Source organism: Centruroides vittatus, unplaced genomic scaffold (genome assembly GCF_030686945.1).
Source record: "Centruroides vittatus isolate TY-2023 unplaced genomic scaffold, ASM3068694v2 contig_863, whole genome shotgun sequence".
Taxonomy (NCBI): Eukaryota; Metazoa; Arthropoda; class Arachnida; order Scorpiones; family Buthidae; genus Centruroides; species Centruroides vittatus.
Window position 1 is genome coordinate 899,215 of NW_027122563.1, and position 20,486 is coordinate 919,700.

At 26.2% G+C, this 20,486-nt stretch overlaps 1 protein-coding gene across 5 annotated transcripts in view; it reads left to right on the plus strand.

The window, feature by feature from the left end:
* LOC136982804 (caspase activity and apoptosis inhibitor 1-like) overlaps window positions 1-20,486 on the plus strand; it is a 145,759-nt gene that overhangs the window by 99,334 nt on the left and 25,939 nt on the right. For all 5 annotated transcript variants that reach the window (XM_067279327.1, XM_067279329.1, XM_067279328.1 and 2 more), the window contains 2 exons: window positions 84-170; window positions 4,363-4,471. In XM_067279327.1, coding sequence (XP_067135428.1) covers window positions 84-170; window positions 4,363-4,471 — 196 coding nt within the window. The remainder of the gene's footprint in view (window positions 1-83; window positions 171-4,362; window positions 4,472-20,486) is intronic.

The following is a 20,486-nucleotide window of genomic DNA, read 5'->3' on the forward strand; positions in this document are numbered from 1 at the left end:
TTGGTGATTACATATATATTTTTTCTTATAAAAAATAATTATAAAAATTTAGTATATGTTACGAGAAATGTTTTTATAATTAGGGACAAGTATATTTTCATCATCAGAAGCAGAAGAAGAAAAACTGATTCAAACAATACCTCAATCTGCATCAAGTACCACTTCACATTGTAAGCATTATTTATTAAGTTTTTTCATTCTGAATATGTTGTTGTATTTCTGTAAATTGGATTTACTTATATGTGCAAAATGTAATATTTAGTTTTTGGTCATTACATTATCCATCTACAATATATAGTTCAAAATTGCATGGTTCTAATGGAGATGTTCCTGATCAACCATGTAATTTTAAGCTTTTTAAATCTGATATCTGCTCAGAGAATAATATGATAATGAGTTAAAGCTTGCAATGCAAAATACACTGAACATCAAATGGCCGGAACTTAGGTGTGTCTTCAATATATTTTTATCATTTGTAAATGGAAGGTTAATGAGATGGCTGTCAAAGTTGATGGCAATTGCTGAAGCAGTTGTGATTAATAGCTTAGAGGTGTAACTTGTCCATGAATATCTTATATGTTTCTCTAAGGAAAAAGACAACTGTTAATGATTTGAATAACAGTAATGTTTATTCTTTATGTCAATAAGAATTCTCAGAATTTAATTTTGTGTCTGAAAAGAATAGTTAATATTATACGAAAAATAACATATAAATTTTTATATAATCCATTACAGTAGTAAATTTATTTTTTAAAGGTTAAAATATAATAAATTTTTTGAGAAATAGTTGAAAATTAATTTTTAAAAATTTATTTATTTATTCATTCTCGTGGAGCAGTTGTTAATACATACAGTTATTAGTGTTAAAAAGTATAATTTTTAATTTTAGTAAATAAACAAATATTCAATTGCAATTGTGTAAGTTACAAGTATTATTTTATCCGAGTATATTTAAAAATTTCAATAAAAAGTTGTTAATTAAAAAAATTTATTATTAATCTCTTATAATTTGTCGTCATTAATTAAATATAAAAGTAAGATGAATTGGAGAAAAAATCGTGCTCAGATTTATTTTACTAAGTTACTGATATTAAATCTTCAGTTATCATTGTCATGTATCATGTCTTAATTGTTGACATTGTAAAAGTAAATTAATGAACAAAACAACTTACTTCATCAAGCCTTGCTGTGGTGCACTGTTACTGACTTGTGTCAGTCTGACTTAATAGTTGATGCTCAAACAAGTCTCTGTTGAAAATCTTTCACAGATGAATTCTGTCACACAAACTTGTACGACCAAAGGCTGTATTATCAGCTTGCAGGTTGGTTGATCACCGAGTGGAGAGCAGAAGCGATGCAGCCGCTATTTTTATCCTCACATTATGGAGGGGGGGATGGAGGAAGAATTGAATTGAACTGAATTGAATTAAATTAAATCAAATCACGAGGCTGCTGTGGAGCAGGTTAGACTAGTTAACAACATTAGAGAGTTTTCAAGGAAACATAGACAGCAAATTACCACCGCACGTTATCTGCATGCACTGAGAGAGAAAATAGAATTAGTCGTATTTTAAATGTGAAGTTTTATGAGATAGTCTCTGAAGGGAGAAATTTAATTGGCTTTCATCTTTAGTCGGGAATGATGATGTGTGCACTGCATAATAAAATTTCCCCCTCCTTTTTCTGTTTTATTGATATATGGCACCTCCAGTGAGTTATGAATGCGATCAAGAAGAAATTATGGTGTTCATAATCCAGTGGCGGGCTAGAAAATTATGTCTGACTAATAACCATTGGTGTGATATAGTGCACGATTGTGGTGTTATTTTAAGTTGCCCTGACGATAAGTTACGACGACGGGAACCGTGTGCTTGATTTAAAGTTTTAAAAGAGTGGTGAGTTGCACTGAATGGGGTGGTTGGTTAATGAGGGACAAATGCATTTAGTAGATAAATGGTTTGCAATGGTCATTTAGAAAATTTCTGCATTTGTGTGGTAAACAGATTACAGAAAGTTGTTTGAGCAGAAAAAATATTTCTGCTGCCTAAATAAATGTTGTTGATCAAGCATCTTCTTCAATATAAATTTGCTTGTTAGTTACAGATTTGCAGTAATTCAAATAATAATGTTATTGCTCATCAATTTTTTTATTGTAACTTAGATAAAAAAAAATATAAGTAAGGTTTATATTTTTCTGTCTTTTAAAATATTTCATTATTTAAGAAAAATAATTTCTTTTAATATATAAAAATGAAATTGAAATTACTCACTGAACATTATTTAAATTATTTTGAATGTCAGTAGAGGTCATTAATAATTATTAATTTTATATTTATTTTTTAGAAGTCATTTATTTTAAATAGATTTTTCCAAAATTAAAAAACATTTTATCTTTTTAATTAAATTTTTACTTGCATTAAAATCTAATGAAAATTTTAATTTTAATTTAAAAAATGTTTTCCCTGATTTAATAATCAATAATGTTCATGACCTATCTCTCTTGATTTTAACATGAATATGCTACAATAACCAACAGTGGAATGAGCAATCTAGCTAAATAAGACATTGTTATTCTATTTATCTTAAAATGATTGAAATGAAATTGCAAATGATAAATGAAAATTAAATTCAATTTCAAGTTTTGAAAATGTCTTAATAATAGCAATAATGTGTTGACAATAACTTTTTATAAAAGATGTTTAGAGAAATTTCTGAAAAAATTATTTAAATTAGAAACCATTAGCATGAATTTATTTTTATGCCATATATTTTAATGTATGGACAATTGATGTTATTAAAAATATGAATATTAAAAATTTCTATTTTCATTTGTAATATTTATTAATAGAAAATATTTATGAAAGTTTTGAATACATTTTAAAGAAGTTAAAGTTTTTGTTTTGTAGTTTTTTTTAAATGCTTTCTAAAAAGTTATCTTAACTTTATATACATATTTTTGCTTATAGTTTTTTAAATAGTTATTCATGATCTGTTAATTGCCTTATCTGTAGACAGAATAAAAACATCAATTTATAGTTGAATTTATTGATTTTTTCATTCTCCTATTATCTTAGTAAGGCATGGAACAGTGTGTAAAATTTATATCATGAGTTATCATTTTGCTTGACTTGGATCAATAGAGATTACTCATTCAGATGAGGGATATCCAAATCAGCTAGACTATAATTGAAAACTGATGATATCTGGCATTTTGTGTTGAACATTTATGTTATTAAATGTTTCTGAGTTAGTAAATATTTATTATATCTCATAAAATTTTAAAAAATAAGAGATTTTAATCAAATTAAAAACAAAGTAATTATCCATAAAAGTTATATTTTATTATACAATACTTTTTACATTTTAACTTTACTTTATTGTACTTTCATCTTGGTACAAAATTATTCTAAATTCAAATCTTTAATTATTTTAATCAATCATGATAAAAGTAAATTTTAACTTTATGTAAACTAAAAATAAAATGTTAGATAAATTAAGAAAAATAGGTTTTATGTTTATCTAATATTTAGTAGGAAATTTAATTTTCACTAGCAGAAAATGAAATGAAAATTGAAATTTATTTAAAAATATGATCATTTGTTAAGCTCTGGTTACTCTCAGATAATGTTGTCTAAAATTTCCTTTCTCCTTCTGATCAATTCAGCTTACAAAACGAGTAAGGTGGTGATGTGTATAATTGAATATACTCTAATTGACATAAACCAGCAACTGTAGTTAGCATTGTTTCTTCTACAGATAAACAACATTTATTACTACAAATGTTTTCTGGTTAGTTTTTAATTGCCCAGACAACATTATATATTTCAATATTCATTTACATTGCTGTAATTTGTTAAAGGCAAGTTTTTGCAAATAATCCCAAAGGTAAAACAGAACTATAATTAGAAATGGGAAAACAATATGTAAACTTAATTTCTTCATCTAATATATACAACTGAAAGTTTGAATATATCATCTGCTAATTGTTTATTTTAATAAAAGTCACTATATAGAATAAACATATGTACTTTCGACTTTGTTTATTAGTTGTCATATTTAATACCGGATTACAAAACAGGATACTTTTATAATTAAAATGATAAAGTGTATTAAGTTGTAATAATATTAGGTAAAACTTATTTTCATACAACTTTTACATTTTCAGAGAGTGCTTTTCCTAGTAGATTTAGAATATAATAATTACATTATAATTGCTGTATTAAATGCTCTGTAATCAAATAATAAAAATTTTCATGCATTAGTTGTAATTTGGAAAATAATTTTATTTTTCTTCACAGGTTGTTCTTTCTATATATAAAAGTTTAAAGTAACCATATTAATTTGATTATATAAAATTTTAAGGTGATCAAACAGAAACTACTAGAGGGATAAAAAGGTTAGCATCTCATTTTGAAGACAAGCAGCAAGCAGATTCTACTTCTATTGATTTACCAGAAATTCCCACAAAAAAGTATGTATTTTAAGTTTTTTGATTGATTAATTATAGTAAATAAACAGTGTTAAGCAATAAGTTAAATCTTCTAAATAGAAATTACACTACATACTTATTACTTGTTATTTCACAATTAATGTTTATTACAAGTACATCAAATTTATCATATTTATTCAACAAATAGTTATCACTCCTTTCTAGAATATTTTAAACTAAATGCATTTTTTTAATGATTAATTCATTTAATAATTAAATTTATAAATTGACTATGTTTGATTTACTTTTGTGAGAACTTGTGTACTTCATTTATATATATTCTATTTAGACTGAAATATATACACTACTAGAGTGTGTGATCCTTTTAATAAAGTAGAACTTATCATTCACTAAAACATTCTGAATCAATTCTTTTCTTTATTTTCAATTTATAAGATTTATTATTATTTGTTTTTTAGATACCATTTTTAAATCATTCAGTATGTAACTTCTTTTATACTGTGCTTGTTTTAAAATTTTTGCACTTTTAAAAACTGTTTTACAAATTTTGATGATGATTTAAAAAAATTAATATTTTGAAATGTAATTATCTTAAAAATACAGATTCAAAATTGATTAAAAATGTATTTTAATAAATCAAATTATATTTAGAATAAAAAAGAATTTGAATAAGAACAAAATGATTAAAATTAGATTTTAATATGAACTTTACTAATGACGATTTAATAAATTTTTATAGAATATTCACTTATTTTTATGTTGAGGAGATAGATACTATAAATGTTTAACAAATAGCTGATACATTATTTAGGAGAAAATCATCAATTAGAATGTTTTTTCTTGATCATGAAGGTTTTGTATATTGACTTTTCTGCTCCATATTTTTTTTTATAAGATATGTCGAAAATTGCTATTTATTTGTTTGCTGCTAATGAAAATTTTATAATGATAGTCATCATTTTAAAGATATTAAAATTTGCAAAAATTTATACTCTAACTTATTTGATTGGTTTTATACATTAATCGGTTGTCTTATTAATACAAACATGAAGTTTTATGATAATTTGAAATGATAATGATAAAATTTATATAATTTAGTGATGTTTTTGATATTTAGTACGAGTAGTTTAATTTTTAATTATTTCTTCTACTGAAGAATATTGATGTAAATTATTAAAATTTTGTCTTATTTACTATAAATTTTGAACAATACAAAACAATGGAGCATGTTTGCTTATATATAGAATATTACAAGATAATTTAACTAAATGTCTTCTTGTGAAATCATTGTTTTGCGGAAGTTTTTTACTATATCATCACTTGAAAACATAGATTTGGTATATGATGACAAAAATGGGCTGAATACAATAATTATAATAATAAATTTATAGCTTTTAAAATTGGAGAAAGTATTTTGATTACAAAAAGTTATTCTTTATTTATTTATTATGCAAAAAATTCCATCAATATCACAAGATTGTATTATAGATTCAAAAAGTAATGTATTGTACCTGCTTGATATTTATCATGTAGAATTTGAAATATCTGCTTAGGAAGTTACCTTAGAGACTAATAAGCACATTTATGTTGTCATTAATTGACCCTCCTTTGCCTAAATTGTATTAACATATTATTGAATATTATGTTATTATGCATATTTCATTTGGCTGTACTTAAGTAATTTATTGGATAAATTTATTCGAAATGCCTATACACAATTAACTGAAAAATAAAAATATTTATTGACTTTTGGGATAATATTTATAACAGATAATATGTTTAATGCATTCTTCTGTTTTATATTTTTCAATCTGTCATTTTGATATAACACAATTTACAATTTTGTTATTGCACTAAACAAGCTATAAAGACTAACTTTTTAAATAGAATTTTAAAATAGTTTGACTAGACATATTTTAAAATATTTCTCTTTGTTTTTCTTTATTTTCAATGGCATAATTCCATTAGAAATGTTAATTTGTTAAATATAATTACAGTCAACATTTTAGTGTACTGTTTAATTATTTTATGTATTTTTAGGAATATTATTATCATCAATAATTTATAAATAATGAACAAAGGCTATATCTGATTCTGAGAGAGATAAATTTTAACTGCCCTGAGTACATATATGTGGAGTGGATTTCATATATAAATTTTGATTATATGTGCAAATTAAGACTTTTTATCCTATAGAAATACATTAAAATTCTAAAAGTATTTAGTGAACAAATAGATAATTATCGTCTTAGCAACTTTAAGTATTATGTAGGTTTTGATTATGTAGATAAATTAATATTTTTTTATTTAATTTGTTTCTTAAATTAAAAAGTTTTTGTGTAAAAGATTTGATATTTTAATATTTAATATTATTGGAATTAAGAAATTCCAATAATATCGATTGTAAAAACAAATTATAAAAGACTTTTTAAAGTAAAACATCACACAAATATGCTATTTGAAATAAATCAAACTTTTCACTTTAAAAGTTGCTTAGTTCTGAAGATGTATTTAAGAAATTCTAAAAAAATTAGTTAAAAATAAATAATTTTTTTTTACATTTAAAGTTGGATAAATTGTGTATAGATAATTTAAATTTAATGAATTTTTTATAATTAATATATATAAAATAAAATTAAATATTTAACAAAAATTTGTATAAAATGTTAGTGAAAGTTATTTACATAGCTTAGTAAAAATGTCATTGTGATTTGATTTAGATTTAAGTGTCTTGATTTCTTCATTTAACAATCAAAATCATAAACTTTATTTTTATAAAAATGATATTAAACTACAATTTTACAACTAAAAGTTTGAAAGAACTACTAAAAGACAGTTCTGTACTTTTAATTTTTGTTTTTTGTTCTATGTGCAGATGGAGTGTATTAAATTAATTTTTAATTCCAGCTAGTTACTAATAATACTACAGTAGAGCGTCGATAAGTGGAACCAATTGGGGACTGGGATCCTTCCAGTTAATGATTTGTTCCAGTTTTCGACTTTGTACGAAAAAATACATTAACCTGTCCGATGTTCAAATTTTTCTCCATTGCGTATCGCTTCCTGTTGAATTTTTCTCCGTTGCGTGTCGCTTCGTGTTGAATTTTCGTCGATTTTAAGCCTAACGAAAATTTTTATAATAATCATCGATGCTATCGTATCGTTAAAAATTATTTCTGCATTTTGTACAAACAAAATAAATATATTAAAGAATATAAAAAACATGAAAATTATACTTTAGAACTAAATTTAGTATCAAAAACATTCGATTCAGCACGACATAGTCCGACTGAAAATCGTTCCACTTTCCGGCCATTTCACCTACCGACGTTCCACTTATCGACACTCTACTGTATATTTGTTCCTACTGTTAATTCAAAATTGCATGAAATATGACTATGTAAATTACAACTATATCATATTTTGTTTAGAGGATTGTTGAATTAAAAGTTTGAGTCTGAAAATTCCTTTTTCACAAATTATCATGAAAAGTTTTAAAATGTTTTTTACATGAATAATTAATTCCAAACTGTGTGTGTATGCATGATATAACTTTCGTTTACTAAAACTTTTAAACAAATAAGTAAGAAAATTCATGTACAAATTCATTATTCAAGTCTTAGTTGTAAAATAAACTAATCAACTCTTTAATTTTTAATGAAATTATTGTTTTATTTATAATTATTTTTTATTTTTGTGGACAACCCATTTTTAATCAGTCATAAATATATTTTTAAACTTATAAATTTTCTTTTATGTTGAAATTTTTAATAAATTCACATATTACATTTCACTTGATTGTAATATAATTTATTCTAAGATAATAATTTATTAGAAATGAATTAAAAAGGTTAATTCAATAACAAAATTTTTTTTGTGCAATTTCAAGTCTAAACATAAACATTAATGATTGTCAGATAGAACATTTGAATTTGAAAATTTCACATGAATTATGCTTATGAAACAAAAACAAATGTTAATTCCTTTATATATAAATATAACTTCAGTATTCCTTCAGAGATAAGAAACTTTTGGAATTAAATGTCTTTTCTTTTTATTGTGATTATTAAAGTTCTGTATAATAATCAGAAAATGAATACTAATATTTAAAGAAAGAATTTTGTTTGAAAAAAAACGTTTTATTGTTGAATTTTTTAAAAGAAACAAACAAAATCAAGAATTGAACATTCATTAAATGTATATGATCAAAATACATAAATCTGGAAATTTGTTACTCTTAATTATAAATATTTTAAATAAAATAATTTGTCAGATTGACTTTAGATTGATGTAGCAAAGTAATTGTAAATACTGTAGTTTTGCAGTGATTAATTTTTTTAATGAGTGTTAATGTTAAATTATATCTTTCCTTAGTCTACAAAGTGTTCAATTCACGTAAAATTTTACTTTTACAATGTGAAATAATTAAATATAACATTAGAATAACTTGATCATTTTTAATTATCATTATTGTTAATAAATTATATTTGTATTTTTTGTAAAATCTTTTATTTAATTTATTAAAGATGTTACTACATTTTAGATTAAAGAAAATTTTTTAAAATATGAAGGACAGAATATTCTATAAAGTTAATTCATTTAATACTCCAATTAATTACTCATTCAATATATATATTGGATAAGCTTTCTAATCAATTAAAATATGTTTATAGTTTAAATTTATTATGACAGCATAAAATTAAAATTAGTTTTTCAAAAATATTTTTGCAACATATTTTATTTAGGAAATGGCTTTTTAATATCTTAATGATGTTAAAAAGTATAAATTATACTAAATATTTGAAGTTGTTAATTAATATGATACAAAAAATACAGTACTAAATTGTGTGAACTTGAACTTTTCTATTCTCTTTAGTAGTACTAAAAAGTATTGAAATAAACATATTCATAATTTATGTAGTTGAAACTTGAAACCATTTGCCATTTGGGATTGTTCTTGTATCTATTAAAGAATGTTTTGTTTTATATAAATAAAGGAATATATCCATATAGTTTTAAAGTAAGAAGTATGATATTTAATAAATTATTTCAAAATATGTTGTTATAAATCATTTATTTTAAAATATTTATTTCAGTAATTTTAATTTCCTTTGCAGTAGTAGTTAGTTTTAATTAATTTGCATTATATTAAATGAAATTTTTCCAGTCAAAGTTATGGTGTTTACTAATGCTGTAAAAGTGTGAATTTATTTTCCTTCATAGATATGGGGAACCTCTAAACAAATGCCAATGAAATTATTTAATATTATTTGTTCTAATTGAAAACATTTATAATGTATTGTAAAATTATATATTTTAATATCTGTAAAATTATGATGCTCTTTTCTTTAGAGTATTACTCTTGATTTGGCATATGTGATCAACAAAATTGCAATGACAATTAATTTAATGTCAACATTTATCATTTATATAGCAGCAGGTGCAAAGATGAGCATTCCAATTAAAATTTTATAAACATAATGTCGAAGTTGGCCTTTAAGGGTTGAAGCAAAGAAGACACTTGCATTGGATGACTTTAGCACGTCATCTGAATTTGGTCTTATCTTGTAACTGTCCAATTAATCTGACTAATGTAAAAGCCATCTCTTTTGCCAACTGGATGGTGTTGAAAAGTTGGTCATTAATTATTTATTCCATTCAGTGTAAATTGAATTATCTTTGAAACCTCTCCAAACTTGCATCAGTTTGTCACTCAATCTAATTACTAGATATTTCCACTTTGTATCACAACATTGCTGCATGAATGAACATAAACTTTGGATGATTACACAAATTAACAAGATGTAAATGTGGGATATTCTTAATTTAACTTATTTTCTTCACTCCCCTCTTCCTCTGGTTTCTTCTCTCTTCACATCAACCTAATTGAAAATAATATTGCTTCTAGAACTTGAAAACTGATACTTTTGCCATTGGATTTATTGGAGGAAGTTTTACTTTGAATTAGTTATGCAAAGAAAATAAAGACTAATTAGAGAATATTGAACAGTTTATATTTTAAATTACTTGATTCTTATTATGATTATTAATGAGTGCCATAAATCGTAAAACATTTCTCTATTACATATTTAAAAATTATATTTTATTCAGATAATAATAAAACTATATTAACATTATTAATATTAGTCATATTCGTAATAATGTTCTTTATTTTATATTTTAAATTAAGCATTTACAACAAAAACAAAAAAGGCGAGAGATTAGATAATAATCAGGTGTTATTGATTACAAAATATTAATTAGTTTAGGAAATTAACTTAGTAACAAATACTTCATATATAAGAAAAAATGTATTTTTAAATTTTTTTGGTAAATATAATTTCTTGATTAAGTCTTATTTTTTATACTCTAATGGATTTTATTCTTTTATTTTTCTAATAATTAACATCAGTTTTACATAGAATACCGAGTTGCATCAGCAGATGAAATTGTAAGTTTATAATTCTATTATTACACACACAATTGACAAAATTTAACTTAATAAACATAATATACATAATTGAAAAGAATAAAACTGAAATGTTTGTAACTGTAGTTTTATTTATTTATTTTTAAATGGTTACAATTTTAAAATATCCCTTTATCATTATTAGTAGTAAAAATTATATTCTACATTTTATAAAAATGCAATTTATCTTTTCATAAATGATTAAGCTATTTCTTCTATTAATTGTTGTATTAATTAATTAATTAATTAATTTCTGTATTAATGAACAAAATTTCTAATTGAAAAGAAAAATTTCTTATAAATAATGAACATTGGATAATTTTTCTGTGCCATGTATCTCTTTTTTGTTTTTTCCAAAGTTATATGAATAATCAGAAATAAAAAGTGTATTTAGATTATATGTTGCAGATATTAGTCTGATTTTAGATAAATTATAAATTTTTTATATAATAAATATGTGAGAACTGAAGGGGTTAAGCTGCGAGCTTGACCTCACTTATAAGCTTCCTTGTCAGGGGATGGATGGCTTTTGGAGGGCAAGTAGTGGAGTGGGGAGGGTTGCGAGTAAGTCGATAGGTGCTGGCCGCTTCTCAGTAATGAACAGGTTCAACATAACACAACAACACATTTAATATAACACTTAACCTTAGAAACCTGATGTATCTAGTTTTAACTACAAGGGATGCATTACGGCTACTTATAGAACTAAAGTACCGCTTAACTGAGAGAGAGAGTTTACAAAAACAGTCTAAGTTAATACCTCATGATGATAACTGGCTGTTCATGGATCCTGGATTATGCGATGTCCTGAAGACATTTGCCTGAGAAACGGTACACCATCCGAGAGCTGGTGGATAGGGTGGCTTTGGGCCAGAGGTGTCCATTGTGGATGATGGTGGGACAGGTCCTGTGTTCAACCCCTTTTTATACCCACTTTTGGGGGAGCTGACTAATGCTATATATGATGTAACCCATTCCAAGTTCGATCTGGGTCTAGAGTTTGTTTACGTTAATTGTCAGAAATTGAATGTTCGATCAAATTTATTACCTCTTTCTATTCAGTATTGTTACTCATTCTACCTCATAAAATTGATAACAACTGTCAAACAAACTGAATTAATAGCTGGAGGTGACTCTGGTCAGGATTTGTCTTGCAACCTTAGTACTAATTGTTGATATTCAAACTGTTTTATCTATCAAGAAATCACAGGAAATAGGATGTGTGTAGGTTTTGTCCAGGTTGGTCTTCTCTTTCTCTGTGACCTTTTTCTCGGAGGGTATTGGATTGGAATATTACTTTAATTAATTAAATTATTTAATTAACTTAATACCAGCCTCTCACAAATATATAAGAAATGATGTGAAATATATATTTCATATCATATACATCAGTGGTAAAACTTATAAGTGGTACACTATTTTTGGGAGTAATCTGAAAATACAGTAGAGCGGCGTTTACCTGAAAGCTTTCCAGTCGGACTGTGTCGTGCTGAATCGAACATTTTTGATACTAGATTAACTTCTAAAGTATAATTTTTTTTGTTTTTATATTTTTCAATATATTTATTTTGTTTGTACAAAATAAAGAAATAATTTTTAACGATACAATAGCCTCAATTATCATTATTTATCGATTATTATAAAAATTTTCGTTAGGCTTAAAATCGACGAAAATTCAACACGAAGCGACATGCAACAGAGAAAAATTTCAACATCAGATAGGTTAATATGTTTTTTCGTACATAATTGGTTATCCGAAAAATCAATTATCCGAACAACTCCAGTCCCCAATTGATTCGGATAAACAATGCTCTACTGTAGTAATCTCTGGCCATAGCTTAGTGTAATACATATTTTTTATAATCATTTAATTACTGAAAAATATTTTTTATACAATCACCTTACAGCTAAATGTATAAATATTTTCTTTTAACTATAAAAAAAATCTAAGTAGCTTTTGTTTATGAAATATTGCTTTTAAGATACTTGTTTTGAAGAAAATAATAATTGATTATATTTACGCAATGAGAATAAATTTAACAAAATTTAATTTTCAACTATTGTTAATTAATTATTTTAAATAATCATAGTTTCATTTAACATGACAGTAGAAGATTTAATTATTGCAAACAAATGTTTGATGAACTGAGAAATTTATTATAATCAATTAATAAATATGAACTTATCAATCTTGTGAATGAATATAAACAAATAATATCCAAATGCAGACCTTAACATATGAAGAAGCATTTGTTCGTTTGAGAGAAAACAGAGAACAGAATTATAATATGCTCTATAAAATCTTATATTTACTAATTTATGGAATTTATTAATAGCATATGATACTTTTTTAATATAAATACTAAAAGAAAAGAAATTGTGAGGTCCTAGATGGAGTCCAAATCTCTCATTAAATGTACAAAGAATTTGATTTATTTGTGAAATTATTTCGTTATAAAAAAATGTATGAAATGGATGATCTGTCACGAAGATATGAAATAAACAATATGGTCAACCCTGTGAGGTCACGAGTTGTTGCAAACTAACAGAAATAAAAATAAAAGAAAAACTATCTCATTATAAGTTATAAAAACAAAAGTATTCTTAGATTCCAGAAAAGAAAATATCATTGCGTGAGATACGAGTGAAAGTTTCACAGTTTGACTAACACTTTAGGAAATGTTGGTCAAACTTTGTCAAACGAAGTCGAATGCAAGTGTCAAATTGATTACTGCAGAGTGAATTTTCCTGCATCCAATCTGGTGGTCTAATTTTACCTGGAAACAGGAAAAGGATCAATCAGAAGATGAAGAGAGAAATTCAGGACCAATTAAATTCAGAATTTTGGGGAGAAATCCTTTATATAAACCCTGAGATTGAAATACAAGGATGGTCACTTCTCTCTCTTTCAACCTGTTCACCCCCTCTGTGTTGGTTTCCTTGTTGTCTTGGATTTCCTCTTCATCTCTTCAGCTACATCCCGCCAGTTGCCACTGAGACTCTGATCAAGCATCATCGGATCACATGGATTAAAGACTGTGATCATAGACTGAACTTTTTACATATCCATTCAAGAGAAATTCTCAACCAGAATTGTGTAAGCATTGTCTTTTCAAATAAACAGCTTATATTGTAAAGGTGACTGTCTCAGTGTCGACAACCACATCCACATCACATTCATACCCTCATTTATCTTGACAAGTATAGGGGTTAACTTCCTGCTTCTCCCCATTGGCAAACCTCACAAAATTGGTCAGGAATGAATATTAAATAGTTTGATTCAGAAGATTATAGATAGTGTTTAAAAGACTGAATTAACTGATAAATAATAATTACAAAAAAATAAAATTACTCACTCTTAATCAAACTAATGAATTTTTCACAAATAATTTAATGTTATATCATAAAAGTATATATGATGATGTAAATATTTAAATTACAGTGCATACACACGAATCTGAATGAATTATTACATGGGTTATTCAGATTAGTAGGGGTTATTTATAAAGAAAAAAGAACTAAGCATTTTAAATTTTTTATGCTGTATGGATACAAATATTTATATTAAAATGTACATTACATATTAATTTTACAAATTCAGCATGCTTTAAAAATAATCTGATTCTATTTTGTTTTTGACTGAAATATTGTGAAAGAACAAAAGTAGTTTGTATTAAGTGGAATTTGGATTAGCACAGATTCAGATTTGTGAGAGTGTATTATAAATGTTTTCACTAAAGTTACATTTCCAAAATTCTTTTTCATCTAACTGAAATAATTACATAATTCACAAAATTTTTTACCTATTTATTGTGTAAATAAATTGTTGTTTCAATGTCCTACAAATGTTGTATGGATCTGTAGATACTGTAATCTATTAGATGATAACTTAATATTTTATTAATACAAACTTGCAAAACTTTTAAAAGCTGTTATCTAAATCTTTATGAATTTTGAATACAGTAAATGCTGTTAGTTGTAATCACTGTAGGACCAGCCTAAATTGATAAAAATAACCAAGTGATAACAATATGTGATGAATTAGACCATAATTAATGGAAATTCTAGTTTGAGTCAAATAATTTAAAAACATATTAAAATAATACAATTAAAATGTTTAAAAATAAATTTAGTAATTAATGTAATTATCATTATAATCAATAAACTTTTACTTGAATAGTTCATTTACTGTTATTTGTTGATTATTTTTTGGCAATATTTCATTAATGTCTTTGAAACTTAATATATTTATACTATATGCCACAATAGGCCTACTTGCAGAGTTTCTTCCATCTTAGCATTTGTTGGAGGATTAACATTATTTTCATATTTATTTTCTTCAATTTTATTGTATAATTCTCCAGAGTCTTCTTCAGTAACAATTTGGCACATTTCTTATAATGTCATCATAGCAAACACTAAAATTTTCTTGTTAATTGTCAACCAGTTTTTAAACTTTTCTTTTGTTATATCATCCAGAGTATTATTTATGATCTCCTCTTCAATGGACACAACTCATCTTTGGATGATTCCATGTCTATCTAAAAAAATTTTCAATAATCTTCTAAAACACTTGGTCCCAGGACATCAAAGATGTCGTATGCCAAGTAGGGAAATTCTTTTAGCAGTAGAATTCATATCAATTTGTGATTAGCGTCCAGTTCTAAAATTTTCACATACATTTCACTCCTGTAGTTTGTTTTTTATGTTAATTAAGTTGTCTTTGTTGCACGACTGAATTGGTGATGTATTTGCAGGAAGGAATATTATTTACATTTTTTTTAATGACACATTGTTAATAGAATGTTCTGTTCAATTGTCCTCCAACAAAACTTTTTACCAACCAAATGTCAGTTGTCATCCATGTATTTACATTTGAAAAGTAATCCACAAATAAAATCTTTAAAACATTAGTAATTGAAAAAGTAAAAATCGTAGAACTCTTTGTTACTATCCTTGAATGTTAGCACAGCAAAGAAGTGTAATACATTTTTTCAGTGATTTCAATCTTTGTTCTTCAGAAATTTCATGTTTAAACTTATAAGTATGATTATTCACTGCATGAAAATAAAATGCTGTTTTGTGTATATTGTAGATATTCCTCAGTGACTATTTAGCAATAATTTTTGATCATTGTATCTTTAGCCACAATTCAGATGATGTAAAATCAGAACTTTTCACCCTACCTTGAATGTGTGTACACAGTATTCTCTCAATTTTTTCTGCTAGTTGAACCATCCATTGGTTGCAATAAAATCATTCTTCCCACATTTTTTTTTTTTTTTTTTTAGCAAATTCTACTTTATGATGTACAGTAGAGCATTGATTATCCAAATTAATTGGGGACTGGGGTTGTTCGGAAAATCATTTTTCCAGATAACCAATTATGTACGAAAAAATGTATTAACCTATCCCATGTTGAAATTCATTCAAATCCTGGTGCATCCTTAAGTACTCTCTCATGATCGCTCCAGTGCTGCCAGCTAAAACACACAATCAACAAAAATAATATTTGGAGTAGCCCAAGACATAGCCAAAGATTGCAGCGCCACAGCACTAGCAGAAATTTAAATTTGCCGACTGGAAAGCTTTCGGTTAATTGACGTTTCGGTTGATCGATATTTGGATAATCAATGCTCTACTGTATTAATGACCCATTAGCAGTTGTATTTTTTGTAAACATTATCATTGTTAAATCAAAGCTTCAAAGCTAACTAGCTTTATTATCTTTTTTTGATTTGATTTGATTTTGGCAACTGATAACAATATCCATTATTACAATAAGCAGCACCAATTGCACAATTCTTATAGCTTAAAGTTTGCAGATGTTTGAGATTCTATGGATGCTGAATAAATTGATATATTTAATAGTACAATTTATAATGTATTGTATTTACTTTTTATGAGAGAACTGTGGGTTTAAATCTTAAGATATTTTAAATAGTTTATAATATAGAAAATACATTTTCAACAGATATTGTACCAATGATATGGTACAATTCTTATAATAAAATGTTTAATTACTTAACTGGAGTTGAAATTTTTTCCAATAGAACATTATGCTTACAGTTGCTATCAAAGTGTCATAAATGCCTTTAAAAAATCAACTGTTTGAAGATAATGTTGTCATTCAGTGGCAAGATGGATAAAGTGATGTGTATACATGAGCTAGCTAAAGCTGTCATTGTGATGTTGTAGGCTGGACAGAAATTATTGCAAAAACAATTACAAAGTTCTTTTTTTTTTATCAATTAACAGTGGTTTCATTCAACTGATGAGTTACTCTTAATGAAGTGGCTTTAGAACTGACTATTAGTCATAGCTGTGTATATAATATCATCCATGATGTTGCTCAATGTCCAAAACATGGCTGCAAGATGGATTCCAAAGCATTTGACTCAAGAAATGAAACAGGAGCAAAGTAATGTCTGTCAGGAGCTTTTACAGCATGCAATAGGGAAGGGGAGGACTTCCTGTTAAGAATTGTTACCAGCAACAAGAACAGAAAAGAACAGTCATGGAGTGGCATCATCCATCATATCCCAAACCAAAGAACTGTGTACAGCCATCAGCAAAGTAGGTGATATTGTCCCTGTTTTGGAACAAGGATCACTCATGAAACATTACACATGCCAAGATGTCATCATTAATAGTGTCCACTACTATAAATTCCAGGTCTAAATAAGGAGGAATGTTAAGTGCTGGTAGGCTCTTAACATTCCTCATAACTGACTCCATATGGCACTCCATACAAGCAAAACTATTGATGACCTGAAGTTTGAGCGACTTTCATGTTTTTAGTCCATTAAAAAAAGGCAAATTGAATGACTACCTATGCACAACCTAATGATTTTTTTTTTCTTTCTGAAAGAAATGAAAAACTCATTAGAAGTTGGAACATGCTTATTGAATTAAGTGGGGACTATATAGAAATTTGATATACAAGGAGCATCCAAAAATTAATGTTCGGCTATAAAAAAGGAAAAAAAAAACACTAATTATAGGAAAAGAGTTTTATTAAGTAATTAGTATAAGACCAGCTAGTTTTCTTTATAGTCACCATTATAATTTAAGCACTTGTCGTAATGGGACACTAGTTTTTGGATTTCTTTGTCACAGACTTCCACCACCAGTTCTTTCAGTGATAGCTTCTTTCACCTCATCATTCATTCCAAAAACTACCCAAAAATTCTTTCAGCCTAGGAAAGAGGTGAAAGTCACTGGGACCAGTTGTACTGTATGGTATGTGGTCAAAAATGTTCTAGCCAAATTTCTGAAATACAGTTCAAATGGCTGTAGCAGAGCACATTATCTTCCTTGATTAAACATTAAACATCATTTTTTCACATTTTCTTCATCTTAATGTGATCATCATACACTTCCATGATTTGCTTATAAGGACAAACTTTCTTCATATTTAAAAAAATGAATAAAACTTTGCATTTGGTGAGATTTTTGTACACATTTTAATCTTTGACAAAACAATAACAATAAGCCTACCATTATCAAAGCTCTACGTGCGCCAAGCTAACACATCAGAGAACATATTAACTTTGAATCGATGGTAGTCATTCACCTGTGCAGAGGTCTATGCACAAACATTCTTTATTTTCTGGATGCTCCTCATGATTATACGACATTTGTTTGCAATTAAAAAAAAATGTGATTTCCCTGCGACTGACTTTATATATAGGGTAAGCCAGACTGCCCATGCATCTCTTTTTTAAAATGAAGGGAAATGAGTTTCATCAAAATTCAAGAAAATTTTGGTAAATTGAGTGCACTATATCAGTACTGGCTAGAAATGAACTGGCCAGGTCAAAAGTTGAATTTTTTTAAATGGAACATGATATTTTTAAATTTAGAATCAGGTTTAACTTGAAAAAATAATGCAATTTTGTCTCTTTTTTTTTTTTTTTTGGAAACACCTCTATTGACTGTAAAATGATCTCAAAAGTGTGATGAACTCTTCTTGGCAAAACCTTGTTACAAGCCATTTCATTGAGATATTTTTCAGCTGGCTGAATATTCAATGTCAACAAATGTAAGCATCACATTTACGTTTAAATTTTCATTTCATATAAGTTTTCATTTTCTATTACACATTTTTCAAGTATATCATAGTGATCTATGTAGCCATGTCCTATGAAGTTCTTTGAGCAACAAATTCTTTTTCAAGCAGAATAGATGCTTGCATTGGTAAAAATGATGACCAATTTGAATGTTTTGATTGTTAACAGTTAAAATCAGCACCAAATAGATTCATCAGAAGAGTTTACACGAACAAAAATACTATGTACAATTTTTAATGTAGTAGTAACAATTTTTATTAGTTCAGCATCAATTACACGTGATTATTGTTCCAACATTTTTATTATGTTTTGCCTACATGATAATGTTAATAAAAATATTTTGTAACTTAAAATAAATTATACTGAAAATAAGAAAATTTCTCTGTGCATCACACTTTTGAAAGATCATTTTATGATCAATTGAGACATTTTCAGAAAAAATGAAACAAAAAAAAATTTTTTTTTTGGTTTAATCCAAATCTAAATTGAAAAATACACCTATCCCTCGTTTTACACGGTACTTTACACGGTACTTTTTTTACACGTTTTCACTTTTACACGGTTTAAAAAATAAATGTAGAAAATAAACTGGCTATGATCAAAAGGAACAATTTTTAACTGTAATCTACATCTAAATTCCAATCCACCTTAATTATATGTTATAGTTGATATTTAGGATACTAGGTGACAGTTTTATTACAATCCGTCAAATAGTAACCGATAAACCGATATAGGGTACTCCCCCATATGCACGAAGTTGCATTCATTGCACATAGTTTTAAACCAGAAAATTTTAATTTTTCATATTCATAAGTAACAAACGATTACATTATTTTTAATTACATTTTTTACATTACATTACACAATTACTTTACATTTTTATGAATCATTCAGATTTTATTTTTTGTTCCTTTGTACTTTGTATTTAATTAATAAAAGAATATATTTTTTTTGCCTTTCAATATTTTTGTTTGATTTATGTACCTTTAAAAAATTGAAAAAAATTCATAATTAATAAACAACGAAATTATGTGTTTTTTTGCATACTTTTTGATTTACACGGTTTTACATTCAAAAAGATACAAATTCGATTTACACGTTTTTCTCAGGAACCTATCTTCCGTGTAAATCGAGGGATAGGCATACAATGTTCCATTTAAAAAATATAATCTTCATTTTGGTTAGTCCATTTCCAGCTAGTACCAGAAGTTAAAAATATCACCATTCCATAGAATTATTTATCAAAATTTTTAGGATTTTTGATGAAACACTCTTCTCTTCATTTTAAAATGTGTTTATCTGGTCTGGATCACCCTGTATATGCATACCATGTTGAAACAACCATATGCAAATTTGTTTTTCTAGTAATTCAGTTTTTTATTTAATAATATCCGAATGATAATCTATTCCCTAGTGTTTTTGACCAAATATATTACCCACAAATTTAAACTAATATGTTAAAAACAAGCACATTTAAATAAGTACTGCCATCTGT